Consider the following 24,153-nt stretch of genomic DNA (forward strand, 5'->3'; position numbering starts at 1 on the left):
TAGGGTTCAAAAACAAAAGGTAGTCTCTTTGCCCATAAAGGGCACGATTTCACTGCGAAATTGAGGTGCGACCACGTTGCGTTTTGCGCTGTTTCCTGTCGCAGGCACTAGGCAGACCCAGGCAAGTGAGGTACCATTTTTTTCGGGAGACCCGGGGGAACGCTGGGTGGGTGGAAATTTGTTGATCCACGCAGATTCCAGAACTTTCCACCACAGAAATGTAAGGAAAATGCGTTTCTTTTGACAATTTCTTAGCTTTGCAAGGGATTCTGGGTAACAGAACCTGGTGGTAGGCAGTCGAGTCACCCCATCCTGAATTCCCCTGGGTGTCTAGTTTTCAAAAATGTATAGGTTTGCTAGGTTTCCCTAGGTGCCGGCAGAGTTAGGGTACAAAAACTACAGCTAGGCACTTTGCCATAAAAGGGTCAATTTTTAACTGCAAAATTGAGGTGTGACCACGTTGCATTTTGCGCCGTTTCCTGTCGCAGGCACAAGGCCGACCCACACAAGTGAGGTACCGTTTTTATCGGGAGACTTAGGGTATTTCAGATTTGTAAATCAACTGTTATTATCAATTAAGTTTTCATGCTTTTCTCCCTTCCCAATGAAAGACATTGTGTAAAAAAAAAATATTTTTCAAAAATGACCAATAATTCTCATGCTAGTATGAGTATTCCCAATTTTAAAAATGTGCAATTACATACTGTTTCTAAACTCTATAATTTGTACCCAATTCAGAAATACATAGGATCCATTATTGCTTTCAAACTAATTTCTACCATTAACTGGAAGGAGGTGGAAAGCTCTAAAAATAGCAAAAATAGGCTATGTCCCAGAAAAATGCCAAAACTGTGTGAAAAATGTTGGTTCTCTGACAAAAGACTGTCATTCCCTAAAAGCTGAGAAAATGGAGATTTCCGCCCCACAAACCCTTTTTTGATAACATTTGCAGGGAAAAACCCAGAGGCTTTCATTTGCAGCCCGTTTTTCCCATTTTTCTAAAAAAAAAAAAACATTTCACTATATTTTGGTTAATTTCTGGGACCCCTCCAAGGGAATCCACAAACCCTGGGCACCTTTAGAATCCACATGATGTTGGAAGAAAAGGACGCAAATTTGGCATGGATACCTTGTGGTCAAAAAGTTACAGGGGCCTAAGCGCGCACTACCCCAAATCGCCAAAAAAAGGCTTAGCACAGGAGGGGAAAAGGCCTAGCAGCGAAGGGGTTAAGACACTTTTCACAATCTACATTCTTTCTCCTCCTCTTGTCCCACCCACAACTTGCACTTGCATATGAAAGTGGCCGAATTACCCAGAGTGACAAAACGTCTGCAAAAGGGACACAAACCAACTGTTCTATCTGGACCTCCATCACAATACACCTCCCTCCAGACCCCAATCCACTCACCTTCTCAAAGGATGGATAGTACACTGGCTGGGGAGAAACAGTTGGGAAGCAGATGCGAAGGGCAGCCGCACTCTCTGTGTTCGGGTTGATCTGCACAGTTTCCATTGGATTCAACAGTTCTTTGTCATCTTTAAAACACAAAAGAAGATTGTCAAATAGATAAAGTTCAGAAGCTCTCAGTTGTAAAAACAAGGTATTTCCTCATTTCGTTGGGAAGGTGCTGATTACTGAGCAATGTTGGACCTGGTCCTTTTGGCAGGTTCACCCCGAGACTTTTTGCTTTTTCCTAGCCTGTTTTTGTGACCTGGTGTTGGTGATTTTAGGCCTCTGCGCACTTTTTCACTGTGGTACGGAGTAAAGTGTGTGAGCTCTCTGTGTATGTGTGGTGAGTGACCTGCCCTCCCATAGGAATGAATGGGGAATATGTATGCCCATGGTAGTTCCTGATGTGTGGGGAGTGCAGGGTCGAGTTTGGTATGAGAGAACTCGTGAGATTGAATGCTGCTCAATGGTATATGCGGCATGATTGTGTCTAGTGGAGAAGTGCCACTTCTAGAAGTTGGCATATTTGTGTAATTTGTGCCTGGCATGTGATCGGCTGGTGAGCCTGGCCCAGAGTGCCTGGGCCTGCTTGTGGATTGACTGTCTGGTTTGAGGGTGACGGGGGCTGCAGAGCCCCCAGGAGGCTGTCTGAGTCAGCCCGTGGATGAAAGGCTGCATCTGCTGCCAAGGAAGTGGGAGGAGATAGCACCTGGGAGTGACTAGGGCTGTGCCTGCCTGACCACAATGCTGGCTCCACCTCCCGCTGGGCGACTGTCAGCTCTGTCCCTGATACTGAAAGGAAGAAGGAAGCCAGGAAAGCCCCAGTGCTCCAGCAACACCCAGAACTGGTTTAGACCGGGCTCAGGGCCCACTTACACAAAGACTTCAAAGAACTTCAAAGACTTTTAGGGGTATAAGAGAAGGACCCCTGACAACAGAAGGGGAGATTCTACAATCAAGAGGAACCTCTGCCGGAAGAAGGACTGCTGGAGAACTGAAGGAAGATTGCCTTGCTGTGTGCTCTAAGGGCTGACCTGTTCTGCTGACCAACTGAAGCTGAGGAGAAGAGGGACTTTGCTGTGTGATGTGACCCTGCTTACTTGAACTCCAAAAGACTTTGCTGTGTGCTGTGTCTCCTAAACTGAATCTCCAAGGGCCTGAGAAGAGCTGGCCCCCTGTTCTGCAACCCAGGGACATAAAGGTTGCCCAAGGACTACAGAACTCTGCTGTGTCCCCTGAAGCTGCTGTAGGCTGAAGGAATCGTGAGCACTGCTGTTTGCCTAACCATCGATCATCTGTCCGTGTGGAGCGCTGGCTGCCCTCTGTTTTGCTGGAGAGCGCCGCGCTGTGTATTGCCTGCCCACCGGCTGCTCTGCCGCGCTGTGAGGTCGCCGTGTTCATCGACACGTGTTGTGTGAAGACCGAAGGTTTGTGGGCCTTCCCAGTGCAGGGCGCACTAACTCAACCTGTGTGCAGCTTCACCATCGCGGCCCGGGGTCAGTAAACACCCGACGAAGTGCCCCGTACCTTGCCGGTACCGACGCTGTGAAGATCGAGCCCGCTGCTCTCTGATTGGACGAGAGAGCCGAGCCCCCTCACCAACGCCGCGACGGGATTGGCCCGTGCGCCGTAGCGTCATCGCTGTTGCCGTGTTGTGGTTGGTTATCAGAGGAAGCGTCATCGCAGGCCTGCCCCGGGAGCCGCACTGCCATTGGCTGACTCCCGGGTGGGAGTGGAGGCTTGCCACGAACGCCGTGACCGGATTGGTCCACGGCGTCATCCTCATAGAGAAGCTGCGTGGTGAACGACGAAGCCGGGGAAGATCGACCCGACCTCGCCAAGGGAACGCCGCGTGTGTCCCCTGCCCCTGGCCTGACTGTCCCTGCTCGGAACGCTGAGCTAGCTCCCCGCCGCTCCCCGAGGAACCGAGAGCGGGCGGAGGGCTGCTGGGACCGGCCGGGGCAAGGAGCGAGTCTGCTCTGCTCAGCGCGGTGCGCCTGGAATGCTCGGTGAGGCGTGATCGTAGCGCTGGAGCTAAATCAGTCGGAGGGGCTGACATTTGAAGTAGACAACACGCGGGCATTACTTTAGCAGAGCATATTAAGAGCTAATTTTAACTAAATCAGTAGCATTATTATTTTACTACTGAACTAAAGAGACTTGAGACTATTTTTATTAAGAAACTACCTGATAATACAGGTGCAGATGAACCAGGTAGGTTCATGGGGGCATATTGGTTCAAGAGCCTGTGGGGCTCCTGCCGTTTGGCGCAGTACTGTTCAAGGACTAGTGAGAGCCCATGCCCTAGTTTGCTTGTTATCCCAGCTGCCCAGCAAGTAGTGGGCAGCTGCACCGTTTAGGCCCTGACATTGAGACACAGGGCGTTCTAGCCCCAACAAGGCCAGTAGGCCTAAGGGACTGCCACAAGTGGTGGCTTATGTGAGTTTTGCGCAATGTGAGATGGTGCTAGGAAATGTAATGCATTCAATATGATTAAGCACCTTGATCTTACACTTCTGAATGTTTTTGGGCATCATGTGTTTTTGGGCTATTGAGTTATGTTCTGGCCCCTCTGAATGTTTTATGCATCATGTGTCTTCCTGGATTTTACACCTCTGAATGTGTTGGTTTATGCATCATGTGTTTTTCCTTCCCTACACTTCTGAATGTTTTAGGCATCATGTGTTTTCTTTCCTTACACCGCTGAATGTGTTTTTATGCATCATGTGTTTTCTTTCCTTACACCTCTGAATGTGGTGATGCATCATGTGTAATGTGTTCTTGCTTATATCCCTAGATGTATTTTATACTTAGGTGGTTGTCCTTTCCAATACAGGTGGTCCTAGTGAGGTCCTGGTTCCCTGCGTGACATTCTCCTAAGGTGTTTAGGGTTGCGTAGGTGGTACTTACCTGTTCCCAGTAGTTACTGGATGTGATCTATAAATGTTATTTTGTGCTATACTTATTCTAAGTTCTAGAAGTGCTATTTCTAAAAGTGTTGATTCTGACAGTGGCCCATGTGGCCCGGTCCTGTACATAATCCCTTATGAATATTGCCCGTGCCAGTTGGCACAATGTACATGTGTGACTTCTATCTGATGTGTTTTTACAATACAAAAGTTATTTTATAATAACCTTGTGTGGAGTTCCTTTTGTGGTGTGCCTAGGATGTTGTTGCTGTTGTGTGCTGGCGCAAATGCTTTACACATTGCCTCCGAGTTTAGCCTTACTGCTCGTGCCAAGCTACCAAGGGGGTGAGCAGGGGTTATCTTGGCGTGTGACTCCTTTGCCCTGACTAGAATGGTGGGTTCTGCCTGGCTTTGGCGTCAGCCTTAGCCTACCAGAAATAGCCAACTCTAACAAGCAATATATGTGGCAGGTAATGCTGTTCACTATGGATGACCTCAGCTTCATTTCAACCGCAATCCAATTTGATAACCAAGTTACTCCTTTGCTCACTTGATTGTCCAAAGTTAGCAAATGAACTTCAGTTAAATGTCAAGTCACTGTAACATCTTACATTTGCAAGTACGAAAAACAAGAGCTGTTACGATAAGGAAACATTAAAAAAGTGTGTCTTAGCACCATCTGAGAAAAACATAAAAACAAAATCATGGCTTGTATGAGTAAGGCACTTAAAAACAAATTACATCTTGCCTATTGACCAATGTTCCTCTACGGCGCAAACCTTTTTGTAACAATTAATCTTCGTAACTCCGAGGTTTACTTTGGAAAACAACTACTTTATTCAGCCACTGAAGCAGAGGTACCATGAAGCTTGCTAGGATGGATTTGCTGCAAACCCCAGTTTCTCAGCAGTCGAAGGTGAAAGGATGCACAACTTACTGGGTTTCAGTTCTCGTGGCTGAGGTTGAAAAGGGGCCCGTCAATGGTGATGTTCCACAGTGCCAAAGGGGTTGTTCAGAGACATTTTCTGTTCAGTAAGAATGATTACTGAAGAGCCGGTTTAGACGTAGGCACACTGCCACATTCATGCTGAATGAAACCCTCCTCTGACGGCCCGAGGGAGTAGGGACCATAGGAAGTAAGCAATCTGTGAGTAAACACAATTTTTGCAGGTTTCACTCCACTGGTTTTCCCCATTTTGACTTCTAGTCACTAATGTTATGGCTCTGAAATGCCCTGATCCCTTCCAATCAGCATGTGCTCTGACCCATATAATAGCACATGGTCGATTGCTTATACCCAATTAGCATAGCTTAACTTACTTGAAAGTCCCTAGTATATGGTACCTGGGGTTCCTAGGACCTTTAAGTTAAAGCGTCAATCGTGGCTTGCTGCCCTAGGGCCAGATGTACGACCATTCAGTTTCACGAGTCACAAATTGCACAGAATTGCGACTCGCAATTTGTAAGTCGCGAAACTGAATGTACAACAGGGTCTCAGACACTGTTTGCGATTCCCAATGGGGTCGCAAATTGCATGCCTCATCAATATTAATGAGGCAAGCGCAATTTGCGACCCCATTGGGAATGGCTAGCACTCAGAGGGATGTTGGCCTGCCGAGGTCAGCAGACCACCATGTCTGTGACTTCTTTTTCAATAAAGTAGTTTTTTTTAAAAAAAATGCAGGCAGTTTTCCTTAAAGGAAAACGGGCTGCATTTAAAAAAGAAAAAATTAAACTTTTCAGTTTAATTTTTTAAGGGCAGGCAGTGGGCACTGGGAGCACTGCCTGCGCTTAAATTTTTCTTCTGCACCCATTCACAAAGGTGAAGGGGTTCCCCTAGGGACCACTTCCCGTTTGCAAGTGGTTTACCACCTAATTGAAGTAGGTGGTAAACTGCGAGTATTTTTAGTACATTGGGGTTGGAGTCGCTATTAGGAAGGGACACCCATTGGCACACACCTTTCTAATAGTGAGTCGCAAATGCTGTTTTGCGAGTAAAATAGTGTTTGTACATACTACCACCCTTTTTTGCGTCACAAACGGGTTGATTTCCCTTTTGCGACCGCAAAAAAAGGTCGTACATCTGGGCCTAGGTGTACCACCACGATTATGACACAGTAAAACATGTCTATAAGATTCCAGGGTAGACTGGTAGAAGAGTTTAAACTGTTAACTTGACTTTGCCATTGAAAGTAATGTAGAAGCCCAAACTACCCTCTTTAATGTGTATAGGTCACCCCTTCAGCAGGCCTACAGAGTCCTAAGGGCAGGGTGAAGCATATTAAAAAAAACATTTGTTTTACATATTATAACAGCAAAGAATCCAATTGTTATTATTTCTGTATGAGAGGCTGGTAGCCCCATTGGCAAGTACAGACACTTCAGCCCCACTAACTTCTGATTGGAACTAGTGAGGTGGGTACTTCAAGGTATCAAAAGAATCAGTGCATTAATCCGATAAATGGTTAAATCGAATTTAATTATATTGATGAGCAAAGTGCAACTTTGGTAAGTTGCCAATGTTTTCATTGACCGTTTAGGACTTCACACAAAGACTTCCTTCCAGACTGGCAGCAGGAACAGAGTGGGAAAACAGTTGCCAAACCAGTTTCCCCATGGGTGTGTAGCCCAAAGATGGTCACACCCCTGGAGTGGGCTACCAAACTTCACACACAGAATAGAGCACTCTGGGATAGCTTTATGCCACACTTCAAATAAAGTTGTCATCAGGCCGGAGGGTTCTAAGTAATCTATTGGTTAGTGACCGCAACCTCGCCTAAGGGCACTTTCTGGGCAGAAAAAGGGCACCCCTGGTCCCCATGACTCAAATCTTGCTTGGACTGGAGAAGAGGACTGAAGAAGGATTGCCCTGCCGACTCTGGACTACGCAAAATAGAGGCAACACTGAAAATGGACTGCATTGGGTGCTCCTTGGGCTAGGGAAGGAAGGACTGCATCTGCTGTGTCCTGCTTGTGGAGAAGTCGTCCACCGAGCCCAGTCAGAAGCATAGACTCCAAGAGTCAGTTGGCTATCTGTTCACAGCACAGTGCCACAAAAGCTGAAAGTGCCTGTTGGTAGCCCAGATCATCAGGCTGTCACTCTTCATCCCGGGAGACCAAGAACTAAACACTCAAAAGTTGAAACCGAGGGACGGTCCAACATGGCGGACGCCCCTTAAGTTAGCTCCCCGTAGCCCTACAAAATCCTATATTAATCCTGCTGCATCAACGTGCCTATTTCCATCTGGCACCCTCTACAGCTCTTCGTAATACCCCGCGGCCACCTGGGTGCTTGTTACATGGCCCGTGTCTGTGAGCAGACTGGGACATGGAGCGCCGGCCATGGAGTGAGCGACACGGCGGACTGAGCGACACACCGGTGAGTTGGCTGCAGCGCACCCGGAGACGATCAGGACTGCGCTCTGCCTAGGCAAGGGGAGGTGACCCTAGTAAGGTGTTGCGGGGCACTGCGGGCCTAGAGGCGCGCCATCCCGTTGTCGCTATCAGCACTTTGGCCTGGGTCTCGGTTGCCTTTTCGGGCAACAGCGTGGGTGCGGTCTGGCCACTTTAGGGCCTAAGAGCGGTGAGTTTGAAGGCTGACCTCCCCCCCGGCGATGTGGTCCAGCCGCTCGACCCTGAAACTTAGTGACACCTACACCTGATAATGCTGAGACATGCCGGAGGCGCTGTCGGCTCGGATGTTATGCTACTTCGGCAAGACCACCGAAATGCGGTGCAGCGTATTACCGAAACAGAATCTCGAATTTCGACAGTGGAAGCCACGGTAACCACCCACCAAAAGAAAGTTTCCAATCTAGAGACACTCACGAAGGGCCTAGCGACGCGTGTAGAGGATGCGGAGGGACATGCCCAAAGAAACAACCTCCGCTTTATGGGATTTCCTGAAGGTTGCAAGAGTAATAATATGGAGGCCTTCCTTACCAACTGGCTTACAGACTGGCTCCCACCTAACTCAATGTCTCCATGCTTTATAAATCGAACATGCTTACCTGGCTCTATTGCAAAAACTACCACCTGGCGCCTGTCCTCAACCAATTATTACTAGGTTCCTTAACTATAAGGATATGGATGTCATTTTACAGCAGACCAGGCTGAAGGGAACCCTTACCTATGCCTCCCACCATATTATGATTTTCCAGGTTTACACTAAAATTTTTCAACAGCGCCGACAGTCTTTTCACGAAGCTAAGGCCCGTCTGTGGTCTTGAAGATCCAATATTTCCTGCTTTTCCCGGCCCGCTTGAGGGTGTCCTATCAATCACAGACACACTTCTTTGAGACACCTGAGAAGGTGTTTAATTGGACGATGAAGCTGTGAAACTGAAGCCCCATACTCCACCCAGGACAGACTCCAACACTTCATCTGGGGGTCCCGGCCAAGATCTCCCCAGGACAGGTGGCAAGCAACGTCGTTGGTCGCGGTCCAAGAGACTATCCAAAACTCGCAGTAAATCCCGCATGTGCGCGATGGAGGGTCAACTGGTGCGAACAGCATCCTAACCCACATCTGCAGAGCCCTATATGGACACTTGCTAAACTTGACGGCAAGAATAATACAAGGGCTACCTTTGTACATACATCCCATTGGATTTAAGACACTTTAATGACCAAGGAATGTTCATTGGGGATCCATTGGCAGGGAGTTGATCCTACCCCCCCTTTGGGGGCGGGATGCTCACCATGCCGCGATAGATGCTTCAATGTTTTTGAGATGGGAGGGAGGGTAAGGGGGTTAATGGGAAGTTATTGTTTGTTCCCAGTGTCATTGTCATTCATTGGATACGTGGTTCCCAGTTAGACTCTGCCACCCATGCGTTAGCTCACATCTACATGTCCCACTCCCACCACTACACATGCCATCTGCCGTGACAGAATCCAGGGGGCGGGGACTTCATATTATTAGCTGGAATGTCCGTGACCTTCTACATAAGATTAAACGGGGAGTCATACTTCGACAAGCTAAGCGCCACAAGGCGAATGTCCTGCTCTTACAAGAAACCCACTTATTAGGTAACAAGACGCTGTGCTTGGCACAGTTTGGATACGTCCAATTGGACGAATGGACATGTGAGGTGACGGTGGTCCCAAATGGGTTTAAATATCTTGGGGTGTTGCTTTCGGCTTCTCAGCCCATTTCATGGGATAGAAATCTAGCCCTACTATGGACGCAGGTCAAGGAACAGGTGCGTTCTTGGTCGCATTTACCACTATCCCTGTTTGGCAGATCTGCCATCTTTAAGATGGTTTCCCTACCTCGCCTCCTCTACAACTTCAAAATCACCATTACCCAATACTACCCACCTGGTTTAGACAACTAAATGCAATAATTGGTCACTTCCTTTAGGACGGGGCCCCAAGAACCTGTTTCCAATCTACATATTACGGTGGTATTGCGACGCAAGATGTTCAGGCATACCATGCCGCTTCACATTTTCTTATTCTGAATGACTAGTGGTATGGCGACAGACGAGATCCACTGTATGCAGTCGAACGCTGGTTAATGGACACTACGCCATTACATATGATCCTATATTCGGGTCCAATGATTAAAATGCTACCGCCAGCAACCAGGACGTTCTTCGTCACATGGCGGCAAGCGCTGCATAGGACGGAGTGGTATGTGGTCGATTGACGAAGGAGGCCCCTCTTTGGCGTAACAGCCTATTACCACAGCTGTCCATGTTGTCAGGATTTGCGGGCTGGGAGGCCACTGGTATGTCTACGGTTGGGGAGGTCCTACATGGTCGGACCCTAAAATCCTTCCAGGAGCTCCAAACTGAATTTGACATGCCCCGCTCGCAGTTTTACAGATACCTTCAATTCCGTCATGCATTCGCCCCCTATATAGCACACCAAGAAGACATACCCGACTTCAACCCCATCAAGGCCAAAGTCTTTATGGGGGAATTGGGGGACCACAAAATTACTGCGATAAACCGTACACTTGTGACCAATAGCCCGACTACACTCAACACTATACTGGACGCCTGGCAAAAAGATCTCGGTCCAATAGATGACGATGATTGGGCCGAGGCGCTGGAGTCCCCGTGTAGCGCGGCCATCGCGGCACGCCTCCACCTTATACAATTCAAATATCTTCACTGGGTTTATTTCACGAGTCCCGCCCGCCAGGCTCTGGCGGGCGGGACTGATCGTCTCCCCCCATTGCCTGTGCTGCTGGGTTGCAGAGTTTTTAAGTTATAACAAGGGAACCCAATGGATACCAAAGGACCATGGGCAGACAATCTATTCTAGAAAACAAAGGTCCTAAGGTGAATATTTTTACACATACAATGAAATTATAGTCTTGAATCAGTACTATATTTGATTTTCCAGTACCCAGCCGGGACAGGAATTTTATTCAATGTATTTCACAATTTTGGAGACCGCGAAGAGGGTCAAATATATACATTTGATAGGGTACAAGCCTGCACCTATCCAAGAGTAAATAGTCAAACAGTAAGAAGGAAAGATAGAAATCAAAAGAGACAAACAATATCAGGCAAAAAAAGACATGGGAGCCAAATGTCTCTTGCTACTTGAGTGAATAGTAACGCAAGTTCAGACACACAACCTCTGTAAAAATTTGTCACAATGGATATATTACAGAATTGTTTAAACAGTCGACGTTTCGGTCCCCTGGCTCCTAATGAACCGGGACCATCATCAGGACATTAAAATTTAGTTGCCTGTTTTAATAACAAAGCTCCTGGCGGATTCCAAGATCATACGAGGATCCGTTCAAAGTACTAGCAAGATTGTTACACGTATCAGGCCCTTGGTCAGCGGTGGTGATACCTCTTGTGGTCGTGTTATGACACGAGTATGTTGAGAGGACATGAAGTTCCGCGCTGTCGTCTACTGTGACCATTGTGTCCAACGACCCCCGGGATAGAGCCCGACTGTGGAGCACTACCGTCACGCGTAAACTGATACCAGTATTCACTGAAGTTATATCGCCCAACGGTGACAAATCCCTCAACGTGAATATTTCACCCCACGAGGACTAATTTATAAGGAACTTCATGTCCTCTCAACATACTCGTGTCACTAGTACTTTGAACGGATCCTCGCATGATCTTGGAATCCGCCAGGAGCTTTGTTATTAAAACAGGCAACTAAATTTTAATGTCCTGATGATGGTCCCGGTTCATTAGGAGCCAGGGGACCGAAACGTCGACTGTTTAAACAATTCTGTAATATATCCATTGTGACTAATTTTTACAGAGGTTGTGTGTCTGAACTTGCGTTACCATTCACTCAAGTAGCAAGAGACATTTGGCTCCCATGTCTTTTTTTGCCTGATATTGTTTGTCTCTTTTGATTTCTATCTTTCCTTCTTACTGTTTGACTATTTAATCTTGGATAGGTGCAGGCTTGTACCCTATCAAATGTATATATTTGACCCTCTTCGCGGTCTCCAATATTGTTAAATACATTGAATAAAATTCCTGTCCCGGCTGGGTACTGGAAAATCAAATATAGTACTGATTCAAGACTATAATTTCATTGTATGTGTAAAAATATTCACCTTAGGACCTTTGTTTTCTAGAATAGCTGGGTTGCAGAGGGCACTCTCATACACACTGTCTGGCAACGCGTGGAATTATTGAGGTTTTGGCGAGGGATGATAAAAGGCCTCTCAGAAGTTCTGGGATGGGATATTCCACAATCAGCACCACGATTGGCTATGCTACATATCACAGAGGGCATAGGGGGCAAAATGTATAAGCTCCATTTATTATTTCTTGGACTCACTGGCGAAGCGAGATATTGCCAGGGCCCCCAGAAACACCCTAAAGATATGGAAGAGGGGAGCGGACTATCAGGGACTCTTCTTAGAGCCCATTCCCCCTGCATCAACTATTGAGGAATTGGCATGATGATCAGATGATGAGCAACAGATTAGATTATAACTATGCACCTATTCGACCTGGGTGGCTGAGAATTACTTGCGTCAGACTACATATTGGGACTATGGCACTGTTGTTTATTGTTTGGGTTTTAACTCAGATATCCTTAACTTCTAAATTGTTATATTTGGATACTGTAAATGTTGACATCACTATTACTACTATGTCTATTGTAATTTCGGTAACCCTGGATACTCCAGGGCAGATGTCTGTCAAAAATAAAAAAAAATTGTGAAAAAAAAGTTTAAACCGAGTCTGCTGGATCCGGGAGAGTTGTCAGAGAGCGGTTTGGTTGTACAGAAGAGTTATCACCAAAAGAAGGAAACAACTGAGTCTGTTGTGCCGGGTGACCAGTAGTCTAGTGACGACTAGACTTTTGCTGCACCAAAGAAGACTTCAAGAAACAACCAGCCCTATGGCCAAAGTTTCCACACAAGGACCGTTGACTGAGTAGTGGCCCCAGGAAGGTGCCCATCGACTGCACAGTATCTTCAGCATCCTGTATCCCTTGTATCAGAACCACTCCATAGAAGGCAATGGCAAGGACCACTGATAGTGGAACTGGACTGAAGGCTGCTGTTCTTGACAAGGTACTATTTCTTTGGACCTTGCTGGGTCCCTGGACAGGTTCCTTGCTTGAGATGGTCACCCAAAGTAACTCTAAGTAACCTCATTCTATAAAATCATAAAAATATAAGCTATTTTTATAAATTGGTGTCGGATTTCTTGAAAGTTGGGTTTCTTTCTTCTTCAGCTGTTTTGGTGCTGTTTAAATGCTTTACATTTGTTCCTTTGCCTTCAGGAGACAACTCAAGACCTGGCTGTTCGAGCAGTAGCGACCCCCTCCCCCAAGCGCCTTGAGACCCTTCCGGGTGAGTAGCACGCTTTTCAAGTATTTGATTGATTGATTGATTGATTTGTTGAAGCCTGACTGCTTAAAGACACAATTACCCGGGGTTGAGCTAAGGTTTGGTAAACAAAGCATAACAGGTCCTCAGAAGGGTTGGTAGTGTCTGACACAGTGACATCTCACAACCACACCAAATAATACATCCGATGACCATCTACCTAATTTAGAGTGGGTGGTCTGGTTTGGTTTTTTTTGCGGTAAAAAAGAGCAAAAAAAGAAAAATTAACCTCCAAGCCATGGGAGAAGCCTCGCATGGTGCTGTGGTAATTTGTTTCCTACTTTGGGAGTTTGTTTTTGAAAAATAAAACATTTTGGAAAAGTTTGCCAGCCAGCCGGCCCTCATGTGTGATGGAGACATCTGCCAAAACTTTCCTACATTGACAGGAATTGCCATGATGGCAGTTCCTGCCAAAGTACAGAGATAACTGCTGGGACGAGGGACATCTCTAAATATGGTGGTAAGAGTAAAGGTAGGGTGGCAGACGTAAAGTCCACCACCGCCCGTCAGTTTCATTTCTTTTGACAAACACTAAATCAGACTCTTAGTTGTTGTCCTGACTCAGCATCATAGACATCTTCATTGAAGTCAGAAGCATTAGGATAACTTCCCAATGCAGGTGAGGACCCCAGAATCCTTTGAATTCAATAAGTGCTGAGAGAAGATAAAGAGTCCCAGATGCTCAAATGAAGATTAACACCCTCAAAAGACTATGAATGGTAATTTCCCCAAAATTTTAGACTGCACAGAGAATACAAAAAGATCTTCGCAAAACTACACTGCAGCACCTATAACACAACCTGTTGCCTAACCAGTCTAAGAATGAGGTAAGACAAGCCTGGCAGGCTTCACATTAGGAAAGTTAAAAACACTGCAATACCTATAACACAATCTGTTGCCTAATCAGTCTAAGCATGAGGTAAGACAAGCCTGGCAGGCCTCACATTAGGAAAGTTAAAAAGGAACTCTATTTAAGGGTCCAGGAGCTGTAAATCCGATGATGAGCTGAAGCAGCAAAGTGCCTCATAGAGGCAGTTTTTGGAAGGATATGCTGAGTCAAGTTAGAGATAATATGTTGACTTTTATCTCAAATGGTAGAAAATGTAACCGGGGAGGAGGACAGGTCCTTTCGGACTTCAATGAAGATGATACAGAAGAACCAGGACTACATCATCATCATAGCTTTATTTCAACCAACACAGATCATAAAAGCACGGATACAGATTTCCTTAAAAACAATATGTTACATGTTAGTCCACATAATTAATGTAAAGTGCCAATGCATCTAGTTTATAAAAGTTTCATACAAATTAATATCACAAAGCAATGCATTAAAACAGCTAGGATAAAAATTAAAAAATATATAAAAACCCAGGTGACTAAGAAAAGCCTCTAGTATGAGTATTTTTCATTGGTAAATAAGGAGAGCACCCTTGCCTCTCCCTCCTGCTTATCCTAATGGTCCTAGTCAAAAGAAGCACAGGTGCACTTGGATCCCCAGATCCATGCTGTCTGGAGGTATCTCGCAACAGTGAAATCCATCAAACTTGTGGAATGAGTCCTTAGGATCCTAAGGGCATTCAAATGCCTCCTTGTACCCAAATTCCTACATAAAGGCCAAAGCTATTTCCGCCATTGAAGATCGTGCGCAGGGCAGAAGAAAAGCAAATCTTCTATAATTTCAGACAGGCCCCTCCCTCTACGTCGGGCACTCCATGCTCTTGCATTTTTCATTGTCCCACTTGGCACAGAAAACCCTAATAAAGTCTGGTACCTAAACTGTAAGAGCAGTTTCCGTGCCAAGGGTGGTGTAATCTCATAAATTGAGTCCTAATAACTGGGAAACATTTTAAAATGTATAAAATCAAGAGTCAGAGTACCTCCACTTTTGCACATAATGTCAACACATACTTTCTGCCAGTATGCAGAATTTATAGCCATTTTAGTAGTGGAGGTAATGTCTTTTGGGTCAGCCCAAAACTCTTCCATCCCCAGCTTACTAAGCATACTTCTTACATGCACAAACCAATTTTGAGCACTAAGCAAAGCAAATACATTTTATTTTAAGGGGTTCTCTATATGCTTCCAGGTCAAGAGATGACCATGTCCTGTGCCAGTAGATGCAAAGGCGTAAATGCCACTTTCCTGGATATTTTCTTAAGCGCCAAGTCATGAAATAAGCAGTCAAAGGCTTACTTTTTAGAAACAGTAGTCTAATGAATCTATTTTCCTTAGATGATAAAATATTACCATTAGCGTGGCCCCATTTCTTGGCTCCAAACAAAGCAGCTCCCAGTGCCTTTACATTCTAGATTTCTATTGCTGGGGCAGCTTTCTTGGAGAGCGTTTTGTTAAAAGTCATCAGCAATCTTGCAAGTAAATACCCATTTCTTCTGCATCCTGGGATCCTCACTGATGTCCATGAACATTAGAATGGAGTTACACACATATCCCAGAGGCTCTCTAGCATCAGGCGTACAAGGTAGAAAACACTTTAATACTGACCATTAGTACGCAAGAAGGTACTGAAAGAAAATATTCATCAGGGTATAATGACCCACACACTTGAGTGAGCTCTTGTATTGGAATCAAGAAAACCATGGTTTGTAAATGTATGGACAGACTTCCAAGTGGCTGCCATGCATACATCTATCAACGGTACATTTCTTAACAAGGCTGACATATTTGCTTTTCCTCTGGTAGAATGGGCCATAGGCTTTCCTGAAATTGGTTTGTAAGCAATCAGCTGACATCATAAAGAGATACAATTGGTAATCCAACAAGAAAGAGGTTGTTTTGAAGTAACTGAGCCTAAATGAAAGGGGTGTAGTTGACAAAAAATAATTGGATTTTCAAAATGTTTTGGTCTTAAACAAACAAAGGTAAAACCAATGAGTTTAAAGAATGTTCAGCTGGTGTAGATGGATTGCTGAAAGAAACAAAGGGCCAGATGTACGGCCGTTTTTTGTGCTAGCAAATGGAAGATCGGCCCGTTTGCAACTACAAAAAAGGGCAATGGCATATACAATTGCTATTTTGCTAGTCACTGACTCACAAAATAGTGTTTGCGACTCTCGCTATTAGGAAGGGGCGTCCCTTCCTAATAGCGAGGATAGCTGCCATGTACTATTGTTTTGCGACCTCATTTGCGACCGCAAAACACTCACAATTTACCGCCTACTTCATTTAAAAAAAAAATCTATTCTTTATTGAGGTTTTTTACAGAGACCTTCCCTCCCCCGCGTTCCCACCCCCACTCCCACCCCCCATCCGGTCACATTTGACAGGTTATTTGAAAGAGAGAAAAAGAAAAGAAGAAGAAAACTGGAGAATGTAAAAAAAATAGGAAGAAAGAGAAAAAAAAAAAAGAAGAAAGGAGTACATCTCATTAATACACAGTCGGATATCACCGACATATTCATAATGTAGTCACATTAGTGTAAGAAGATTAGACATTACACTTTACACTTTACGATTCAAGGTGTTGCATCCACTGTATGAGGGGATCCCAGATTTCGAGGCCTTTTTTTCCCTTTTTACCCCTTCCTCCTATAAATAGCTATTTCTAAGCTATATGTGGCTAAGAGTCTTGCCCGCCACTTTTGAAAGGTTGGAGGATTTGGATCCAACCAGCTAGATGCTAAACATATTCTGAAAACAGCCATGGAGATAAAAATGAATCCCTGTATTTCCTGAGATCTCCATCAACTCTTAGCATTATTTCGGCTATTGATATTTCGATTCTTGTGTTCCAGATTCCGGACAAAAATTTAGAGATTTCGCGTCTGATGAGGCATAGTGTGTCGCATGTGGCAAATATACGTATTATATCAGCCTCATATGATGCACATCTTGGACACTGGGTACCTTTGCCTGTACTCCATTTAGCTATTTGGTATGGTGTGTAATAAAGTTGAAAATAGGTTTTAGAATATTGTGCTTGTAGTTTGGATGACATTAGAAGTGTTTCCGATAGCTGGAATGCCCGTTGGACTGCATCCTCATTTGTATCTAATTTATTTTGCCATTTGAGGATGTGTTTATCCATATCGTCCGTCGGTGAAGAAATTAGGTTATTATAGATTTCCCCTATTTTGGCTGTGTTATTACGGGTGACTGCCTCGATTGTCTGGATTTTATGAAACTCTGCGTTTCCACCCCCCTTTTTCATTAAAAAGTCTCTAATTTGCAGATATTTGAAGAAATCTCTGTGTTCTAGCCCAAACTCATTCTTCAATTCTTCGAATGATTTAAAGCCTGTTGGTGAGAAGAAGGCACCACATCGGGTGATCCCCGTGTTAGCCCATCTTTTCATATATATGTCCGAGAATATCTCTGGTAGGTTGTTATTTCGACAGAGGCTCATGTAATGGGAATACCTTCCGATTCCGAGGAGTTTACGTATGTGTTTCCAGGCGTTGTAAATGCCTGCTAGTGTTTTAAAACAAACTTTTTTTAAAGTGATTGTCATAGGTCAGTTGCCACAGATGTTCGCCTGCTTCAGATCCGAGGATGAGATCTTGTGGAGTTGGAACCCCCCTTCTTGTATCGGATGTCTATTTGGGGTCAATAAGACCTTACAATATTTCAAGAGTGTAGCCCACCAGTAAATCTTGAGGTTAGGGACAGTGAGGCCCCCTCTATCTCTTGGAAAAGAGATATATCTGTAGGCTCTGCGCGATTTTTTATATCCCCAAATAAATCGAGAGAATATGTTATCTATTTCCTTGAATATTTGCTGGTCGAAATTTAGGCAGATGGTTCTAAAAAAGTATACAAACTTCGGGAAAAAAATCATTTTGATAACATTTCATCTACCTATTAGGTTGAGATGTAAATTAAGTAATTTGCTGAGATTTTTCGTAGTTTGTTTCAAAAGTGGGTCCATATTGATTTTGACTACTTGATCTAGATTGGGATGATGTTAACACCCAGATATATAGCATTCCCAACTATCCTTTCATCTCTGTAGTTTGTGTTTTTATTAATAATTATCTGAGTTTTGCCTTGATTTAATTTGTACCGGAAATTTCTCCAAAACGCCTGGCCTCTTCTTCCATCATTTTGACGGCACTGGGATTACTTGTGGTGATCGCGATGTCATCAGCGTATGCCAGGGTTTTGGTGGTTCCATTTGGAGTTTGAATAGGTGATATTCTTAGATTGGTCTCAAGTTTGCGAATAAATAGGTCGATAAATATCGCAAACAGTAGAGGAGAGCAAGGACACCCCTGCCTCGTCCCTCTGGTCACATCAATCTTACCCGATATTCCGGCATTTATCGTGACAACGGCTTCTGGGTTATGGTATAAACTACGAATGGCGTTTATAAATTAATCGCCGATTCTACTCTTTGACATGGCTGTCCATAGGTATTGCCAGGAGACCCTATCAAAAGCTTTTTCGGCGTCCAAGAGTATAAGCGCCATAGGGTCTCCTGCAATTTCTGCCATGTCAAAGAGTGTAATTACCCTTTGTACATGATCTGTCGTGGATCTGCCAGGGACAAATCCGTGTTGTCAGACTGAGATGATCTTGTGGATGATTGGAGCTAAACGGGTGGCTAATAATTTTGCGTAGATTTTAGAGTCACAATTAATTAATGTGATCGAGCGATAGGATCCCAATTCAGTTGGGTCCTTGTTTGGAAAGAGCACGATTTTGGCCTGTGCCCATGATTTTGGTGGTTTCCCCCCATGGAATACTTGAATCATTAGCTCCGTTAGAATTCTTTTGAGTGATTTGTGAAATTTGACATAAAATTCAGCGGGTATACCATTGATTCCTGCTGCTTTCCCCGGGGCTAAACTGTTTATGGATAGTAAGATTTCGATCCATTGAGGTATTGCCGCTAGATTATTTTGGTCTATTTGTGGGAGTTGAGTCATTGTAGCTTGATCTAGGTATTCTATGATTAGTTCTTGATCCTTATTAGTCTCTTTATATAGATTTTGGTGGTATGTCTCGAATTCTGATCTGATTTCTTCTGGGTCTTGTCTAAGAGAATTATTATGATCTTTGATCTCTTTGATTGTATTTGTGGTGTTTTGTTGTCTGGTGCGAATAGCCAAATGATGCCCGATTTGCTCACTTAGTTCATATGCCTTCTCTTTATACGTTTACCGCCTACTTCAATTGAAGGTGTAACACTTTCAACTGCGCATCTGGTTTCAGTAAAGTGAAATGTAGCCAAGAAGACCACCTTTAAGTAATTATGTGAAAATAACAGGAAGTCAACAGTTCTGCTGAATCTATGGTGGCATTGATGACTTGCTTAGAAACAGGCTGTGCTTCCCAAATTACTTCCTTAAAGACTTGCATGCATTCCGTTTGCAAGTCATCAGAGAATTTCTGAAGGCTATCCCAAACTTCCTAGTCATATTATACTAGGAGTGCTGCTGTGCTTCCTGTTGTCAGAGTGGTAATGGCAGTGCCACACATCTTTTTCCCTGCTGAGTCCATTTGTTTACTCTACCTGTAAGGAGTTGCTGAAGTTTCCAGTGGTGAGGTGGGCCTTCTGAGAACCGCAGAACCAATAAAAGAACTCTGGTTTGAGATCTGAAGCCAAGAATGAATATGCTACTTACCAGTATGCATCTGTTCTTGGCATGTATGGCTGCTAACATTCATATCTGTAGCATAGATCGCCCCCTAGTGTTGGGTCCGGATGATTGCACATTGTTGTCCTGGAAGAGTCTTCGAAGTATCACGAGATAGGTGGCTCCTCCCCTGGACTACAGTGCGCATGGGCATCGACTCCATCCCCAGATTGTTTTTAGCCATTGTGGCAAAGATGGAGTTTAACAGTGAAAGTGATGGCCATGCTAGAGATAAAATGTAAGAAAAAGTCTGCAGCCGCTACGGGCGCCGGGGAGGAGGGCGGGCGATATGAATGTTAGCAGCCCTACATGCCAAGAACAGATGCATACTGGTAAGTAGCATATTCAGTTTGAGGCATGTGGGCTGCTAAATTCATATCTGTAGCATAGAATACATAGCAGTCCCTCCATTAACGGCGGCCGCCCGTGCCAGCTGCAGAAGTCTGAAAAAGTGTTTTAAGAACAGCCTGTCCTACAGCTGCCTGCTGTTTGGAATGCACATCTACACAGTAATGTTTGGTAAACGTATGTGGTGTAGACCATGTGGCTGCCCTACAAATGTCTTCCAAAGGAATGTTACCCAGGAACGCCATGGAGGCCCCCAACTTGCGTGTGGAGTGTGCCCTGGAGGGGACCGTTAAAGTGCGCTTAGCCTTCTGATAGCAAATCTGAATACACTTAACGATCCACCTGGCTATTCCTGCTTTGGAAATGGGGTTGCCTTTGTGCTGGGCTACGAAGGCAACAAAGAGTTGCTGTGTCTTTCTAAAAGGTTGTGTTCTGTCAATGTAGTACATAAGCGCTCTTTTGACATCAAGCGTATGGAGCATCCTTTCTGCTACCGTTTCTGGGTTGGGAAAGAATGCGGGCAGTTCGATTGTTTGATTGACATGAAACTGTGACACCACCTTAGGGAGAAATTTGGGGTTAGTGCGCAGCACCACCCTGTTTGAATTAATTTGTATAAATGGCTCTTGGATGGTGAGCGCCTGTAGCTCACTAACACGTCTTAGAGACGTTATGGCAATGAGAAAAGCCACTTTCCATGTGAGGAACTGAAGCTCACATGAATGCAGAGGTTCAAATGGGGGACCCATCAATCTGGTGAGCACCACATTGAGGTTCCACACAGGAGCTGGCGGGGTCCTGGGAGGGCTGACCCGCTTCAGCCCTTCCAGGAATGCTTTAATGGCAGGCACCCTGAAGACAGAGAGATGCTGCCTGTTTTGGAGATAAGCCGCTATGGCGGATAAGTGTATCCTAATGGAAGCGTATGCTAGATTGCATTTGCAAAGATGCAACAGATAGCAGATGATATTAGGAATGGAGGCATCGAGCGGGTTGATAGCGTGCTCGGTACAGTAGATGACAAACCGCTTCCATTTTGCTGCATAGCAAGCTCTGGTAGTGGGCTTCCTTGCCTCCCGGATGATGTCCATGCATTCAGGGGGCAAATCAAGGTAGCCAAACTCTAAGACTTCAGGAGCCAGATCGCCAGATTGAGCTGCTGCGGATCCGGGTGCTGAATGTCGCCACGGTTCTGCGTCAAGAGCCGGGGTGTGAGGTGCAGTCTTTGATGCGGTACCACGGAGAGTTCGAGGAACGTGGTGTACCACGGTTGTCGCGCCCACGTTGGAGCAACTAGGATGAGCGTCAGCGAGTGTTGCTTGAGCTTTCTTGCCACCAGCGGAATGAGAGGCACTGGGGGAAAAGCGTACGCAAATCTGCCTGACCAGTTCATCCATATCGCATTGCCCTGCAATAGTGGGTGAGGGAACCTGGCGGCAAAGCTTTGGCATTTTGCGTTTTCCTCCGTGGCAAACAGGTCTATCTCTGGATGACCCCACTGCTGGAAGTACGGGCGGAGTACTGATGGATGTAACTCCCACTCGTGCATCTGGTGGCTGTACCTGCTGAGCAGATCCGCCATCTGATTGTCCGTGCCCGGGAGGTGTTCCGCCATGAGGAAGATGTTCCTCTGAATGGCCCACTTCCACATGCTCTGAGCCAGATGAGACAACTGTGGAGAGTGCGTACCTCCCTGCTTTTGAATGTAGTACATGGCTGTCATGTTGTCCGTCCGGATCAACACGACTTTGTTGCACAGATGTACTTTGAAGGACTTGAGTGCCATGAAGATTGCCATCAGCTCCAAGTAGTTGATGTGCATCTTTCTTTGTTGCGCTGTCCATAGTCCCTGCACCGTATAGTGGAGCACATGAACCCCCCATCCCAGGAGAGACGCGTCCGTTGTTAGTGTAATCTGTGGCACAGGCTCTTGGAACGGTCGGCCCTTGCAAAGGTTGTGTGGATTCCACCAATGCAGAGAGCTGTATGCCCGACCCGTCACCAACACTAGGTCGTTTAGTTGTCCTTGAGCCTGAGTCCACTGATGCGCTAAGCATTCTTGGAGCGGACGCATATGGAGTCTCGCGTGCGGGACTATGAAGATGCAGGAGGCCATCATGCCTATCAACTGCATGAACACTCTCGCTGGGAGTGAGTGTTGTGGTCTGAACTTTTGGATCAGCGTCTGGATGTTGTCGATCCGCGCTGGGTTCGGCTGAGCTGTGGCAGCCAGAGTATTGATCGTCGCGCCTAAATACTGCCGCACATGGGCTGGCTGAAGGTGTGACTTCGGGTAGTTCAGTGTAAATCCTAGACTGTGAAGGAGGTGAATGGTGTGGGACATGTCTGCGGCGCACTGCTGGGCTGACTTTGCCTGCACGAGCCAGTCGTCCAGATAAGGGTAGACATGTATACTCTGTCTCCGAAGGTGTGCCGCCACTGTCGCCAGACATTTTGTGAACACTCTGGGAGCAGTGGTCACTCCGAAGGGGAGTACCTTGAACTGGTAAGGCCTGTTTTGGATGGTGAACCTGAGGTACTTTCTGTGGGAGGGGTGGAGTGGTATGTGAAAGTAAGCATCTTTGAGGTCCAAGGTTGCGAGGAAGTCTGCCTGTTGTAACAAGGGAAGAACCTGCTGCAGTGTCAACATGTGGAAGTGTTCTGAAAGAATGTACTGGTTTAAGGGGCGTAGGTCTAGAATCGGTCTGAGCGAGCCGTCCTTTTTTTGGGATTAAGAAGTACAGGGAATAAACCCCTGTGCCTTCCTCCTCCACCGGCACGAGCTCTATTGCGCCTTTTTGCAGCATCACTAGAACCTCCTGCTGCAATAAGTGCAAGTGCTCTGCTGACATAGGACGGTGTTTTGGGGGCATGGGTAGTGGGGTGGACATCAGTTCTAAACAATAGCCGAACTGGATAAGTTTCCTGACCCACCTGTCTGTGGTGATGGACTTCCAGACGGGCAGGAACTGTTGGAGTCTCCCCCCGACAGGTGTAGGATGGTCGGGGGGCAGTGACAGGGAGTCACTGTTTGTTGGCGGCAGAGGAACGGTAACTGTTGTTGCCTCTGCCTCTACCCTTGGCACTGTTTCCTCTGTATCCACCTCTGCCCTGCTTGCTGTAGGAGGATTGCGCGCCACTTTTATTGAATGGTGTCTGCTGCGACATGTGCCCTCTGTTAACACCTCGATTGCCTGAGCGACGAAAAGTGTTCCCTCTAAATTGTTGTGACTGGAGAGCTCCCATGGACTTGGCGGTCTCGGTATCTTTTTTGATCTTCTCAAGGGTGGTGTCCACCTCTGGGCCAAACAACCTGTCTGGATTAACGGGTTGGTTGAGGATAGTAGTTTGTATCTCTGGCTTGAATCCCGAGATGCGGAGCCATGCCTGACGTCTCAGCATCACACTAGTGTTGATTGATCTCGCTGCTGTGTCCGTAACATCTAGCGCACACTTTATAGCAGCGTTGGAGATGAGCTTCCCCTCTTGAATAAGCATTTCAGCTGCCTCTTTAAACTGGTCTGGGAGGTGTTGTAACAGCTGCTCTAGGGTGTCGTAGTGCGCCCTATTGTATCTGGCCAACAGAGCTTGCGTGTTTGAGATGCGCCATATGTTGGCCGCCTGAGCTGCTACCCGCTTCCCAGATGCCTCCAGCACTTTTGACTCTTTGTCTGGGGGAGGAGCTTCACCCGTCGTTTGGGAGTTTGCCCTCTTGCGGGCATTTGAGGCCACCAAAGAGTCCAAAGGCAACTGGCCCCGTATGTAAGTGGGGTCGCCAGGTGCCGGTCTGTATTTCTTCTCAATGCGTGGGTTTACCACCCGGGATCTCGTGGGTTCCTTGAAAATGTCTGCTGCATGCTTAAGGACCCCTTTCAACATTGGGAGAGTCTTGACAGTTTTTTCAGCAGTAGAGAAAGTGTCAAAAAGGAAGTCCACTTCCACGGGGTCAGCATGCATCTCCACCTTATGGTTTTTAGCTGCCCTTTCGATTAAGGCATTAAATG

General features: G+C 45.9%; 1 protein-coding gene across 2 annotated transcripts in view; it reads right to left on the reverse strand.

Annotated features, from left to right (window-relative positions):
• The window catches only part of PIK3CD (phosphatidylinositol-4,5-bisphosphate 3-kinase catalytic subunit delta), a 628,820-nt gene that overhangs the window by 355,146 nt on the left and 249,521 nt on the right, over window positions 1-24,153 (reverse strand). For both annotated transcript variants that reach the window (XM_078642291.1, XM_078642292.1), the window contains exon 11: window positions 1,410-1,537. In XM_078642291.1, coding sequence (XP_078498417.1) covers window positions 1,410-1,537 — 128 coding nt within the window. The remainder of the gene's footprint in view (window positions 1-1,409; window positions 1,538-24,153) is intronic.

This window comes from Lissotriton helveticus, chromosome 5_1, assembly GCF_964261635.1.
Source record: "Lissotriton helveticus chromosome 5_1, aLisHel1.1, whole genome shotgun sequence".
In the NCBI taxonomy this organism is placed as follows: Eukaryota; Metazoa; Chordata; class Amphibia; order Caudata; family Salamandridae; genus Lissotriton; species Lissotriton helveticus.